This window comes from Oryctolagus cuniculus, chromosome 11, assembly GCF_964237555.1.
Source record: "Oryctolagus cuniculus chromosome 11, mOryCun1.1, whole genome shotgun sequence".
In the NCBI taxonomy this organism is placed as follows: Eukaryota; Metazoa; Chordata; class Mammalia; order Lagomorpha; family Leporidae; genus Oryctolagus; species Oryctolagus cuniculus.
This window is the reverse complement of record NC_091442.1, coordinates 104,170,265-104,185,740: the sequence shown is the minus strand read 5'-3', so window position 1 is coordinate 104,185,740 and position 15,476 is coordinate 104,170,265. Positions and strand designations below refer to the sequence as shown.

The window sequence follows — 15,476 nt, the reverse complement described above, 5'->3', positions numbered from 1 at the left end:
TAGAGCAGTTGTTTTAGACACAGATCAGATCATGCCACTCCTAAAAAACTGTGACGCCATTATCTGTAGTGAAATCCCAACTCATACCCACTCACACAGGAAGTCCCTGGAGCTCATCTCTCATCTCGTACCATTCTGCATCTTCTTTACTCTGCTTTGATCAGCTGGTGTTTAACTTTCCTTGGGAGGCTTTTTTCAAGAACTTTTTGTTCCTCGGGTCTCAGGTCTAATAGCATTTCTTCCCGAAGGCTTTCTCCAACTACTCATTGTGTTGTGACTAGTCACTTCCTCTCTACTCCATTGAGGTCGATGTCATTATCACATTGTTTTCTTTTCTCTTTAAAGGTTTATTTATTTATTCTAAATGCAGAGTTATGCAGATGTGCGGGGGGGGGGGTGGGTCTTCCATTTGCTGGTTCACTCCCCAGATGGCTGCAACAGGTGGAGCCGCGCAGATCCAAAGCCAGGAGCCAGGAGCTTCTTCTGGGTCTCCCACACAAGCGCAGGGGCCCAAGGACTTGGGCCATCTTCCACTGCTTTCCCAGGCCATACCAGAGAGCTGGATCAGAAGTGGAGACTTGGGGACTTGAGCCGGCACTCACAGGGGATGCTGACACTGCCGGCGGTGGCTTTAGCTGCTACGCCACAGCACCAGCCCTGCTTTATTTTCTTTACAGCACCTTTCCCCAGTGGAAATTATGATGTTTGTTAATTTGTTTACTTATTTATTATATTTATCTCTTCATTAGAATTTAAAACTTATATGAGCAGGAACCTCTTTACCTCACTTAAAGCTGATTCCAGTGACAAGATCAGCTCCCAGAACATTTGAATAAGCATGACACTTAAGTATTTTCATATATGATCAAGGTGAAGTCATACTTTTAGTTCCTGATCCAATAAGCTAAAATCAAGATGGCAGACAATGACATTAAAAACATTATTAAGTGTTCTGTTTTGGCTTTGCTCTGAGTATCATTGACACAAAATTGTAATTGCTAGCAGCACTACTTGAAATCTTACAGTGATATTTTTCCTGTCTCCTAGGACTCCACTGATGGATAACTGGTATTCTATATCATATCTGTATTTCAGCACTCTTGGAACTTTGGTGGCATTATTTGTGGGGATAGTTATCAGTTTATTAACAGGTAAGTGAATATTAGTATAGTATTTATCTCTGTATCAGTTTTATACTATTTTATAGTCACTTATACATTTTATTATGAGCCTGCTAACAACTGGTTTAATTATTTCTTCCATTTTACTGATGGGAAATTTGAAAACCTAGACCTGAGACAGAAGAAACATCTCTACTTGAGTGCTGTCCTGATGTTTCATAGCTGCCTGGACTTGGGCGAATCACACAGCTGCTCTGAGCCTTCACTAGCTTATGTGTGAAATGAGGATAACAGTAACTGACTTGTCTACCTCACAGGTTGCTGTAGGACTAAAAGAAGATGCTTGGCAAAACTCTGTGTAGCTACCAAAGTGCTAGGGCTTTCACACATTCAAGGGACTTCAAAAAGTTCATGGAAAATGTGTATTATGAAAAAATCTCCATGGATTTCAATTTTTTTTGCAGCAAAGTAGACTTATCTTTTAATTTTTTTTCTATGAACTTTTTAAAGTGTTCTTGTGTCTTTAAAATAATCCTATGCTGTGAATTTTCCATTGTTCTATATAAATTCTTCATACACTTGCAAAGAAATATATACATGCAAGGAAAAATAATAATGTCTAGACATAGTGTGAAGGCTTTTTAGATGTTTGTAAACTTTTTAAGATGTATTTTAAATATCAAATTGATAATACACCTAGTATAAATTATTACTTGGGATCACTACAGAAGTGTTATTCTTGGACTCCTTTTGTCCTCATTCTGTGAATTCTCTTGGCCTCCCTCTTGTGTTGTATTGCCTCCTGCCTGAAATCCATGACTCTTCATTCTTTGTTTACTCGCTTAATTGAAAGGAGCCCGTCCTGTAGCACATTCTTGAGAAAGGGTAGACAGAGCAGAGGTCTCAGAAACTGCTTGTCTGATAACTTTTTCTTTGACATTCTGCTGGACTGATGAATTGCTTAGAGAGGCCTGTTAAAAATAACCCTTTCTGAGATGTTTTAGTTCTCTTCTAGTTTTACTGTATTGCTGCCAAGCATAGATGCCATGCTACCTGTGGACTCTTTGAATGTGACCCATTTTCACAATGCCTGCCTTGCCCTAGGCCCTCAGTAGGGCCCCTTTAATCTGAAGACTCTTTGTCTTTCATTTCTGGACATCAATGAATTTTTTCTTTCACAACTTCCTGTTATTTTTCTGTTTTTTTTTTTTTCCTTGAAACTTTTGTTAGTTGAATCTTGGACAATTCCTCTAATTTTCTTGTCTTTTCTATTTTCCATCTTTGTCTTTTAGGTCTACTATGTGGATATTTTTTCAATTATATTCCAATAATTCTAAAAGGAGCACTCTGATCCACTTTGAAAATAGTCTATAGGGGTATAAGGGCAGGTAGGAGGCAATCACAGGAATCTGGATGAGGATCCTAGTGACTTGGACCTGGGTACTTAGTATGGAGTTGGTGCACATACTGGGCTCCCTAGATACCTGCATTTTCTCACATACTTGCATTCATCACAACCAACTAGGGGAATCGGCATTGTATTCTTCTTCAAATATGTCATAACTAGTCAGAAATTCTACCTTCACTTTGTCCAAGTATGTCTGATTTTTTTTTTTTTTTTGCTTTAAGCTAACAGAGTGAACAGCACTGTGCCACTTTATAGAATCTTACTCCTATGAATTAATTTTTGGCACCAGGATAGCATTGTATTTAAAACTTCTGTCACTCTTGTATTTATATTTTACAAGGTTTATAGCAATTTGTTACCTCTCAAACAATCATTTTAATATATTCTTTTTTGTCCAAAAGTATTATGCTTTATCTCATAAGTAAAATTAGTGGCACATTAGGATTATTCATCTGTTTAGATACATTTTAAGACAAATTTAAAACTTTTCACACCACTGACCCAGTTATTTCAGATCAGGAATACATGTATTCTGTAACCTTTTACTGTTTGACTTTTTGTTCTTAATCTATTTTCTTTTCTGAAAGGAAGTGGAGTGTCAGCATATTCTCTTTGAATAGTCCTTATTTTTTCTTCTTAAGTGCTTCTTTTAAAAAATCTTATTTATTTGAAAGGGAGAGGGAGGAAGAGAGAAAGGAGGGTGGAGAGAGGAGAGAGAGAGAGAGAGAGAGAGAGAGAGAGAGAGAGAGATATTTTCCACCTGCTGGTTCTCTCCCCAGATGCCTACAAGAGCTCAAGCTGAGCTGTCCCAGGCCAAAGCCAGGAACTAGGAACTCAATCCAGGTCCCTACCTGGGTATAAGGAATTCAACTATTGGAGCTATCACTTGCTGCTTACCTGGCTGCTCATTACGAGGAAGCTTGCATTGGAAGCAGAGGCAGGGCTTAAACTCAGACGTGCCAGATGCTGATGTCCCAGGCAGCATCTTAACTGCTGTGCCAATCACCCACACTATGAATGCTGATTCTTATAACCATATATGACTGTATCTCTAGTGTTAAAAGAAGATGCACTACCCAAGTGAACAGACATCTTCCAGTGATGAAAACACTTCAACTTCATTAATTTTGTAATGCACTTATTTCTATTCCACAGCAGCATGAACACATCAAAAAAGATTACAGAAAAATACAAGTCTGATACTCCTTGGAAAATATATTTCAGAACCTACAATAGGATGCCAGAAATCTATAACAGTTCAGGCTATACAGTCTTGGTTGGCATTTCACCTCCACCTGATTCTTTACTATGCACAAGAGTCTGTTTCTCCATCAGTAAGATGGGGTACGTAGTTTCCTGAGTAGACCATGAGCTGTGAGTGAATAATTGTTTATACTCCAGCACCTAGCAGAGCCTCTAGCCCACAGTAGTTCCTCAATAAAGTTGAATGAATTAAAGGTGATCCTATTATCAGAACAGAAGAACTCTCCATAATTAAAAGTCTTGTATGAAAGTAATGGCTCTCAAACTTAAGTGAGTATTATGGTTACTTTAGAAATTTGATGCAGGAGCTAAGAATCTTCTGCATTGCAAAGGAAACATTCAGCAAAGTGAAGAGGCAACAAACAGAATGGAAGAAACTATTTGCAAACTGCCACTGATAAAGGATTAATATCCAGAATCTATAAAATGCTCAACAACAAAACAAACAACCCAGTTAAGAACTGGGCAAAGGACTTGAACAGACATTTCTCAAAAGAGGTAATTCAGATGGCCAGCAGACACATGAGAAAATGCTCAGGATCATTAGACACCAGAGAAATGCAAATCAAAACCACAATGAGATTTCACTTCACCCCAGTTAGAATGCCTCTCATACAGAAATCAATAATAAATGCTGGCGAGGATGTAAAGAAAAAGGTACCCTAATTTATTGTTGGTGGGACTGTAAACTGGAAGAGTCATTGTGGAAGACAGTATGGCGATATCTCAAAAAAAGCTGAAAATAGATCTACCATATGACCCAGCAATCCCACTCCTGGGAATTTACCCAAGAGAAATGAAATCAGCATGAAAGAGTTATCTGCACCCCATGTTTATTGCAACTTAGTTCACAATAGCTAAGATATGGAATCAACCAGATATCCATCAACTGATGAGTGGATAAAGAGATTGTGGTATACATACATATATATATATGGTGGTGTGTGTGTATGTGTGTGTGTGTGTGTGTGTGTAATGGAATACTACTCAGCCATAAAAAAGAACAAAGTCCTGTCTTTTGCAACAAAATGGATACAACTAGAAATGATTATACTTAGTGAAATAAGCCAGTCCCCAAAAGGCAAACATCATGTTTTCCTTGATCTGTGGTAACTAAGAGTACCAAAAATGTAATATTTAGGAATGAAATTGACATTTTGAGATTCAATGATTATTTATAGCCCTTGTCTCTACTGTTGAGAACCAGTGCTTTATTCTTACTGTTTTTTGAACTCTTTACTTAGTGCAGGGTTAATCTTATGAGTATAAAGTAAACTTAAAGTAGATGATTGTAAAAAAAACTAAGAGAGGGAATAAGAGAGGAAGGGTGGGAGTGCGAGTGGAGAGAGGATAGGATGGGAAATATCACTGTGTTCCTAAAATCTGTATATATGAATTACATGAAATTTGTTTACCTTAAATTAAAAACATAAGAAATATGATGAAAATCAGATTTTGTGACCCTACCTGTAGGCATTCCAATTTTTTAAGTCCAGGATTGATCCCAGGAATCCAGAATGTAAGTACATTTCCTGGATGATTTAAATAAAAATGGCTTAAGGATCACTCTTTGAGATACACAGTTTTAAAAAGTAAAGTCTTTGATCCACAAATAGCAAATCAAAGGACATGTTTATTTTATTTATTTTTTAGGACTTTTTTTTAAAAGCAAAATCTTAGGGAAGATATTTAGATTGAGCATAATCAGCATACTAATTTTCATTTAAATAATTTATTCAGCATTTCATAACCTTGTGCATTTCTTCACATACATATGGGTATATATTTATAGCCACCAAACTGGGGAAAGGCAGTTTTACTATCTGAAGTAGAAGAAGATGGCTTGATATTTTATTTGGTGGATTATGTAGGGTGCTTCTGAACCAGTTTTCATAATCATTCTGGGACAGGTGACTTTTTCCTCTAGTTGAGTATTAGTTGAAGCAGTTGGCTATATTTAAAAGCCATCATATTATATATATGTATACATATATATGTGTATTTATACATATATACATACATATATATGTATACATATATAATATATAACATACAGTACACAGTAATATAGAAATGGTAATATAATATATAATAATATTATAAAATGTATATTTTTGGACTGCAGGAACTGAGAGTGACTGAAGAAGAGGGAATAGTATGGAGAGTAGCACTAAGTCTGCAAGCACTATTTTTTTTTACTTTTATTTAATAAATATAAATTCCCCAAGTACAACTTTTAGATTATAGTGGCTTTTTCTCCCCATAACCACCCTCCCACCCTCAACCATCCCATCTCCCACTCCCTCTCCCATCCCATTCTTCCTCAAGATTCACTTTCAATTATCTTTATATATAGAAGATCAATTTAGTATATACTAAGTAAAGATTTCAACAGTTGCAAGCACTATTTAAAAGTTTCTCTTGGAGTGGGCATTTAGCCTAGTGGTTAAGATGCTTGCCTCCCATATGTGACTATATCAGACCCTGGGAGTAGTGGTGAAGGCTCAGGTAACTGCGTTCTGTCTCTGTGAGAGACCTGGATTGAGTTTCCTCTTCCTGGCTGTTGGAGGCATTTGTGGAATGAACCAGCAGATAAAGAGCTTTCTCTGTTTGTCTCTATCTCTCTGTATGTCTCTCTGTCCCTCAAATAAATGGATATATAAAATTTTTAAAAGCTTCTCTTTCTTTTTGTATTTTATGAATACATAGAATGGAGTGTGCATAAATTAAATGCCTGTATGATGGAATATCACTGTGTAGTTCCAGGCATCTTTTTAGCAATGTAAATAATGTATTTTTCTTTTTAGGAGGAAGAAAACAGAACTTAGATACTAAATTCTTACTGACCAAAGAAGACTTTTTATCTAATTTTGATATTTTTAAGAAAGTAAGTTGGCTTTCATTTACCTTATAGTAGGAAACTGGACTTTATCATCTGAGTAGAACACTAGTTAGTCCTTTACCTGTTTCCTGAATAGTCATGGACGAGGACGGTATATAATGTCTTCTGCTGTCCGTATCTTTTTTTTTTTTAACTTTTATTTAATGAATATAAATTTCCTAAGTACAGCTTATGGATTACAATGGCTTCTCCCCCCCATAACTTCCCTCCCACCCGCAACCCTCCCCTTTCCCACTCCCTCCCCCCTTCCATTCACATCAAGATTCATTTTCAATTCTCTTTATATACAGAAGATCAGTTTAGCATACATTAAGTAAAGATTTCAACAGTTTGCACCCACATAGAAACACAAAGTGAAAAATTTTGTTTGAGTACTAGTTATAGCATTAATTCACAATGTACAGCACATTCCCCTCAGTAGATTAAAAAGCTGCTTTAGAGAAATAAAACATTACAGTTATTTGAATGAACAGTTTCTTTTTCCTAATCACCATATTAATGTTTTCTTTTAGAAGAGTCATGTTTTAAGCTATAAATCTCATCCAGTTGAAGATGGTGGAACTGATAATCCTGCCTTCAGCCATATTGAATTGAACTTCACAGATCAAAGTGGCAAGATCAATGGGACTCGTTTGTGAAGCAGCTCTGAAACCAGATGATACTAACTAATGTCTCAATTTTATATGTTTTCTAAGATAACTGGATCCAGTTAGGATTATTTTCGGTCTTTCTTGAGTATTTTAGGGGATACTTTTTTTGGAGCAAAGTCCTGACTTTCTTCTTTTACTGCACTAATTGATATTATTCTGCAGTTGAGAGTGTCAGCATCACATTTTCCTGTCTTTCTCTATTATTCCAAGCAGCTTTGGTTGTGAAATTTATGATCACATGTAACTTGAAAGGCTAATATGTACACATACACATGATACTTGATAGTCAAAGGCATATTTTTAGATTTGGGCATTACTGAAAATATTTTCCATGCTTTTGGTGCTACCATGCAAGTTTTGGGGTTTGCCAAAATCATAATTTTCTCCTTCTGCCACTTCTCTATTTTTAGGGAGCAATAAGGTGACAAATCTACATTGTTTAGGTCTATTAGCAGCCCAGGATACACTATGAACTTGGGATTGATTCTGGCTCAGGAAGGTGGGGATGTGGAAATGTTCCATCTAGAACAGAACATGGACCCAGTTATCTAGGTCTTCGGGTGACATTTGACTGATTCTCCAAAGGTCCTGGCTTTTGGCTGCTTTTATTGCTTTTTGTAGACTGTAATTCTTACTTGCATTCCTAGTTTCTGACCCGACAACTTTGGTTTTGTTATGTACTTTGTTGAGCTTGCCTTCCTAATTTCCTGTTTCCTCCATTGCCCTGGACTTGGCTATGTCTTCAGGCACTCAAAATGAACCATTCCACCCCTGATCCTGGCTCACCAAGTCGGAGCCTATAAATGATAAAAGCCCATTAGCCTGGTACCCACACGCATACCATTGATGTAGATATTTACAGATTTGCTGATCCAAAAACACTGTATTATTAAAAATGGCTAAGTTCCATGGAGTTCAATGATCACACTTAATACTATTAATTTGAACTTTTGAATGTCAATCATTAACAGTCAATTAAATTGACTTGGGTACATGTGCTTAGAAATCTCAAAATTCTAGTGTATGAATCTAGTAAAGAGCTAAATTACATAGGGAAATACCATGTTTTTAATGTTCTGGACTGAAGAAATATATGTACCATGTTTTAAAGTTTCAATTAGCAATCTCAAAGCTGCTTAACTGTTTATTTTGATATTTTCTTAGCTAAGAGTTTGGTTACAGGATTTCATTGGTAACTTATTTTTTTCTATAATATCCACATTAGATATTTTTCAAAGTTTTTTTAATTTTTCAATATTTTTTAAAAGAAAAATATTTAGATATATGCATTTGTTTTATAATTATATAATTTTGTGCTTTTTTGATCTACATTATTTAGGAAACCGAGTTTGGTACATTTAGATGTTGCTAACTGATAATAGTAACAATAAAAAATAGGAAGTAGCACTTACTTGTAGTAAAGAGACTTATATAACATTTAAATGAACTATATATTCATATATTATGTATATAGATGTTATTTTTAATCAGTATATTTATAAGTAAACATGAAATTTTATGAGTATTTCTACACTGTTTTAATGAATGAAATATAATCCTGTTTTTGGTTTGGGTGAGTGTGATTTTAACTATCATTGTTTATTTAATAATTCAAAATGAATGTGTATAGAATGTTGCTATTTTGGAAATCAAAATCAGATTTCTTAAATCACTTTTCCTCCTACCTGATTGCAAAGGGATTGTGCAATGTATTCTTAAGAAATATGAAAGTTGGAATTTTGTCCACTTTCCCTTAGACAAAGTATGCCTTTGTGATATTTGGAACTATCAATGTTTTACTTTTATAAACACAGGGAATGCCAGATGGAGTTCCTAAGAAAGCAAAGTAATAGTATTAATTTAAAAGAATTTATCTTAATTTCTAAATCTTTTGGTAAAACCAAATAGGGGTAAAATTTTGGGGCTGGCATTGTGGTGTAGCAGGTTAAGCCTCCACCTACAGTGCCGGCATCCCAAATGGGCATTGGTTGGAGTCTCTACTTATGATCCAGCTTCCTGATAATGTGCCTGGGAAGCAGTGGGAGATGTTCCAAGTGCTTGGGCCCATGAACCCCTCCTGGCTCCTGGATTCAGCTTGGCCCAGCCCTGGCCATTGTGGCCATTTGGGGAGTGCGCCAGTGTATAGATCTCTGTCTCTCTTCCTCTCTTTATAACTCTGCCTTTCAAATAAATAAAAAAATAAATTGTTAAAAAATTTAATATGTTGTAATAAAAAATAAATTATTGTTTTTGGTCGTTTTAAATCACACATACTCTAATGGGGGAAAGCCACACATGTTATCTATTGATGTTTTGTTGATGACAAGTTTGTGCTCTTGAATTTATCCTTAATCTCCTCTGTTGGTGATCCATAGCACTGAACTTCTGCCTACCTCACAGAAATAACAGGAATCTAAAACACTGGGTCGAGAGCACTTTGGCAGAACAGCACTTATGTTAACTCACATACTGTTACCTAATATTTCAATATATTGGGATTCAAAGTTTCAGACAAAAGTCACTTGCCAGTTTTTTAAAAGATGAACTCAATAATTTTCAGTGTCATGATGTAGAGGTAGTGTTTTCTCAAAAAAAATGTGTGCTATTTTCCTAAATTAGGATATATTTAGGAATCAACAGGATTATCCTAAGAGATAGAATATAAACTTTAAAGAAAGATCTAGATTAGTCATATTCACTGCATCAAGAAGTGAAAATTATATAAACAGAATATAAAAAAGCATAAGTTCACATTCATTTATTAGTTGCGCACATAGTCATTTTATCTCCAGACCAGTGGTTCTCAACAGGGGCAACTTGGCCTCTTAGAGGACATTTGAATATGTCTGGGGATATTTTTGGCTGTGACAACTGGCTAGTGGCAGTGCTACTGGAACCTAACAGGTAGAATTTATAGAAGATGCTAAACATCTTTGGGGGTGGGACAACTCACCTCCCCCAAAACAAAAACGTTATCCAGCTCAGGACATCAATAGTATAGAGTTGGAGAAACCCTGCCTGGAGACTGTGGTTGGTTTTGCTGAAGTCACACTGACAGGTTATGTTTCTTCAGTGCAATCTTGACTATTTGATCTGAATGTTTTCATCTACAGGTGAGGATGGAAATGCCACTAGCGTATGAACTGTTATGATGCAGAATAGTGGACCTATATTTTGACAGCATTATGAAAATATTGAAGACTCTGGAATTGTGAATAACTATGTAAACAAGGCATAGGATAGTTTAGGTTCTCCACTGGGTTTCTAATATTGACAAACATTGTGATGAAGTTAATGTTAAATATGTGAATGTAAAGATTTCTTAATTTTGTTATATTTATGAAAATTACAGAAAGTATAGTTTTTTCTTTAATAATCAAGTGTCCATGATGCAGATACATGGGAGGGGGTGGAATTCAGATGGAAGAAGTAACCCTTTGTATTGATTCTTATAGGAAATGCTGAGTTTTTTCATAAAGATTGTTGATAAAGATTCAATTAAATGCATAACAATTCAGTTACTGAAATTTCACTATATGCTTTTGTATTTAAGTTTTGTGCCCATTGCTTATGAAAAAGCTTGGGAGAGTTGAATATCATGGTGAAAAACTAATTTGATGGTTGTAAATATGATTTTGCAGTTGCAAACTCTTGGAAGATCAGTATCAAATTGAATATAATGAATTTCATCACCCTTTATGGAAAGAAATTTCTACCCTATTTACTACATAAATGACTCTTCCTAAATGCCATAGATAAGTGCTTATAAAAGTGTAAGCAAATTAATATGAGGAATTGTCATTGAAGAATATCTTATGTTTTAATAAGTTAAAACTGGATTTGAAAAAAGAAAGTACAAAATTAGGCATGAAAAATACCAACTTTCCTGCCTCAACTTAGATTTTAATTGAGGTAATTTTTACAAAGTTGGTGCAAACAATTGTTGATAATATCAGGACTTCAAAATTGAAACAGATTTTTTTTAAATTTATGTATTTGAAAGTCAGAGTTACACAGAGGCAGAGAGAGTGAGCGAGTGAGCAAGCATGAGCGCTTCCATCCACTGGTTCACTACCCAAATAGCTGCAACAGCAAGAGCAGGCCAATCTGAAGCCAGGAGCCACGAGGTTCTTCTGGGTCTCCCACATAGGTTCAGGGGCCCAAGTACTTTGGCCATTCTCTGCTGCTTTCCCAGGATCATAGCAGACAGCTGGATCAGAAGTGGGGCAGCTGGGACTGGAACCAGTACCTGTATAGGATACCAGTGTCACAGGCAGCAGCTTTTTTTTTTTAACTTTTATTTAGTAAATATAAATTTACAGAGTACAGCTTATGGATTACAATAGCTTTCCCTTCCCCCCCATAACTTCCCTCCTGCCCGCTACCCTCCCAACTCCCGCTCCCTCTCCCATTCCATTCACATCAAGATTCATTTTCAATTATCTTTATATACAGAAGATCAATTTAGTATATATTAAGTAAAGATTTCAACAGTTTGCACCCACACAGAACATAAAGTATAAAATACTGTTTGAGTACTAGTTATAGCATTAATTCACATTGGACAACACATTAAGGACAGAGATCCTACATGAGGAGTAAGTGCACAGTGACTCCTGTTGTTGACTTAACAATTGACACTCTTGTTTATGGTGTCAGTAATCTCCCCAGGCTCTAGTCATGAGTTGCCAAGGCTATGGAAGCCTTTTGAGTTTGCGGACTTTGATCTTATTTAGACAAGGTCGTAGTCAAAGTGGAAGCTCTCTCCTCCCTTCAGAGAAAGGTACCTCCTTCTTTGATGGCCTGTTTTTTCTACTGGGATCTCACTCGCAGAGATCTTTGATTTAGGTTCTCTCTCTCTCTCTCTCTCTCTTTTTTTTGCCAGAGTGTCTTGGCTTTCCATGCCTAAAATACTCTCATGGGCTCTTCAGCCAGATCTGAAAGACTTAAGGGCTGATTCTGAGGCCAGAGTGCTGTTTAGGATATCTGCCATTCTATGAGTCTGCTGTGTATCCCGCTCTCCATGTTGGATTGTTCTCTCCCTTTTTTATTCTATCAGTCAGTATTAGCAGACACTAGTCTTGTTTATGTGATCCCTTTGACTCTTAATCCTATCATGATCAGTTATGAACTGAAATTGATCACTTTGACTAGTGAGATGGCATTGGTACATGCCACCTTGATGGGATTGTATTGGAATCCCCTGGCACATTTCTAACTCTAACATTTGGGGAAAGTCTAATTGAGCATGTCCCAAATTGTACATCACCTCCCTCTCTTATTCCCACTCTTTTTTTTTTTTTGACAGGCAGAGTGGACAGTGAGAGAGAGAGACAGAGAGAAAGGTCTTCCTTTGCTGTTGGTTCACCCTCCAATGGCCGCCGTGGCCAGTGCGCTGCGGCTGGCGCACCATGCTGATCCAATGGCAGGAGCCAGGTACTTATCCTGGTCTCCCATGGGGTGCAGGGCCCAAGTACTTGGGCCATCCTCCACTGCACTCCCGGGCCACAGCAGAGAGCCTGCCTGGAAGAGGGGCAACCGGGACAGTATCCGGCACCCCGACCGGGACTAGAACCCGGTCTGCTGGTGCCGCAAGGTGGAGGATTAGCCTAGTGAGCTGTGGCGCCAGCTTCCCACTCTTATATTTAACAGAGATCACTTTTCAGTTAAATTTAAACACCTAAGAATAATTGTTTGTTAATTACAGAATTCAACCAATAGTATAAAGTAGAACAAAAAAATACTAAAAGGGATAAAGCATTAAGTTGTACATCAACAGTCAGGACAAGGGCTGATCAAGTCACTGTTTCTCATAGTGTCCATTTCACTTCAACAGGTTTCCTTTTTGCTGCTCAGTTAGTTGTCACCGATCAGGGAGAACATATGATATTTGTCCCTCTGGGATGGGCTTATTTCACTCAGCATGTATTCCAGATTCCTCCATTTTGTTGCAAATGACCAGATTTCATTGTTTTTGACTGCTGTATAGTATTCTATAGAGTACATGTCCCATAATTTCCTTATCCAGTCTACTGTTGATGGGCATTTGGGTTGATTCCAGGTCTTAGCTATTGTGAATTGAGCTGCAATAAACATTAAGGTGCAGACAGCTTTTATGTTTGCCAATTTAATTTCCTTTGGGTAAATTCCAAGAAGTGGGATGGCTGGGTTGTATGGTAGGGTTATATTCAGGTTTCTGAGGAATCTCCAGACTGGCTTCCATAGTGGCTGTACCAGTTTGCATTCCCACCAAAAGTGGGTTAGTGTCCCTTTTTCACCGCATCATCACCAGCATCTGTTGTTGGTAGATTTCTGAATGTGAGTCATTCTAACCGGGGTGAGGTGAAACCTCATTGTGGTTTTGATTTGCATTTCCCTGATTGCTAGTGATCTTGAACACTTTTTCATGTGCCTGTTGGCCATTTGGATTTCCTCTTTTGAAAAATGTCTACTTAGGTCCTTGGCCCATCTCTTAAGTGGGTTGTTGGTTTTGTTGTTTTGGAGTTTCTTGATTTCTTTGTAGATTCTGGTTATCAACCCTTTATCAGTTGCATAGTTTGCAAATATTTTTTCCCATTCTGTCGGTTGCCTCTTCACTTTCCTGACTGTTTCTTTTGCAGTACAGAAACTTCTCAAATTGATGCAATTCCAAATGTTAATTTTGGCCTGATCTTCCGGGGTCTTTTCCAAGGAATCTTTGCCAGTACCTATATCTTGCAGGGTTTCTCCAATGTTCTCTAATAATTTGATGGTGTCGGGTCGTAGATTTAGGTCTTTAATCCATGTTGAGTGGATTTTTGTGTAAGGTGAAAAGTAGGGGTGTTGCTTCATGCTTTGCACATGGTAATACAGTTTTCCCAGCACTATTTATTGAATGGACTGTCCTTACTCCAGGGTTTGGTTTTGGATCCTTGTTCAAATATAAGTTGGTTGTAGATGTTTGGGTTGATTTCTGGTGTTTCTATTCTGTTCCATTGGTCTATCCATCTGTTTCTGTACCAGTACCATGCTGTTTTGATTACAACTGCACTGTAGTATGTCCTGAAATCTGGTATTGTGATGCCTCTGGCTTTGTTTCTGTTGTACAAGATTGCTTTAGCTATTTGAGGTCTCCTGTGTCTCCATATGAATTTCAGCATCATTTTTTCCAGATCTGAGAAGAATGACTTTGGTATTTTGATTGGTATTACATTGAATCTATAAATTGCTTTTGGGAGAATGGACATTTTGATGATGTTGATTTTTCCAATCCATGAGCGTGGAAGATTTTTCCATTTTTTGGTATCCTCTTCTATTTATTTCTTTAAGATTTTGTAATTCTCATTGTAGAGATCTTTAACGTCCTTGGTTAAGTTTATTCCAAGGTATTTGATTGTTTTTGTGGCTATTGTGAATGGGATTGATCTTAGAAGTTCTTTCTCAGCTGTGGCATTGACAGCCAGCAGCTTTATCCACTATACCACAGACTGGCCCTGAAACAGATGCTCTTAATCTCAGCATATTTTTTTTCTCTTGAAAAGATATCACTTTGAAATTTACACTTTATATCTCAAAATTATATTTTGTTTGTGGCATACAAAAGTAAGCAGACATCTAAGCTAAAGAAGTTAGGTATTGTATGGGAGGGAGAGATCCCTCTACCATACCCCAGTTCTTACATGGGCTCTTAGGCAGCATCTAGGAGCCAAATTAACACAAAAGCTGCACAAGATCATGAAGTCTGAAGAGAATGATCAGAGCGAGATGCTTCTATTCTTTTCAGCAATAAACTTGTGAAGGACTGGTGGGACAAATTCTAGGGGTGCCACTAATAGGAGTGGGGAGGTGTATAAAGGCTAGTGGAAGATAAGGGTTACTTCAATGAGCTTATTCAAGTTCTTTACAGTCCCAGTTACCAGTCTCTGCGGTTAAAGCTACTTTCCTACCTTGGTAGGTGAGGACACCCTCTGCAAAGAGCCTATACATCTTGCTGCATGAAAGAAAAGACAGATCAGATGACCTTTTCTGAACTTGTAGTTCCTTAAGTGATTTACCCTTGAAATAATCAATGTGTCAATTCAGCTTATTTTGAGATGGCACATCCTTAACTCATTTGGAACTAAACATGTCTGTGTTTACCCTCAGTCACCCAA

At 37.0% G+C, this 15,476-nt stretch overlaps 1 protein-coding gene across 1 annotated transcript in view; it reads left to right on the top strand.

Annotated features, from left to right (window-relative positions):
* SLC5A8 (solute carrier family 5 member 8) overlaps positions 1–9,590 on the top strand; it is a 54,241-nt gene extending 44,651 nt beyond the window's left edge. Inside the window, exons 13-15 of the mRNA XM_008256962.4 lie at positions 1,048–1,151; positions 6,600–6,679; positions 7,207–9,590. Coding sequence (XP_008255184.3) covers positions 1,048–1,151; positions 6,600–6,679; positions 7,207–7,332 — 310 coding nt within the window. The 3' untranslated portion in view covers positions 7,333–9,590. The remainder of the gene's footprint in view (positions 1–1,047; positions 1,152–6,599; positions 6,680–7,206) is intronic.
* The last annotated feature ends 5,886 nt before the right edge of the window (positions 9,591–15,476 follow it).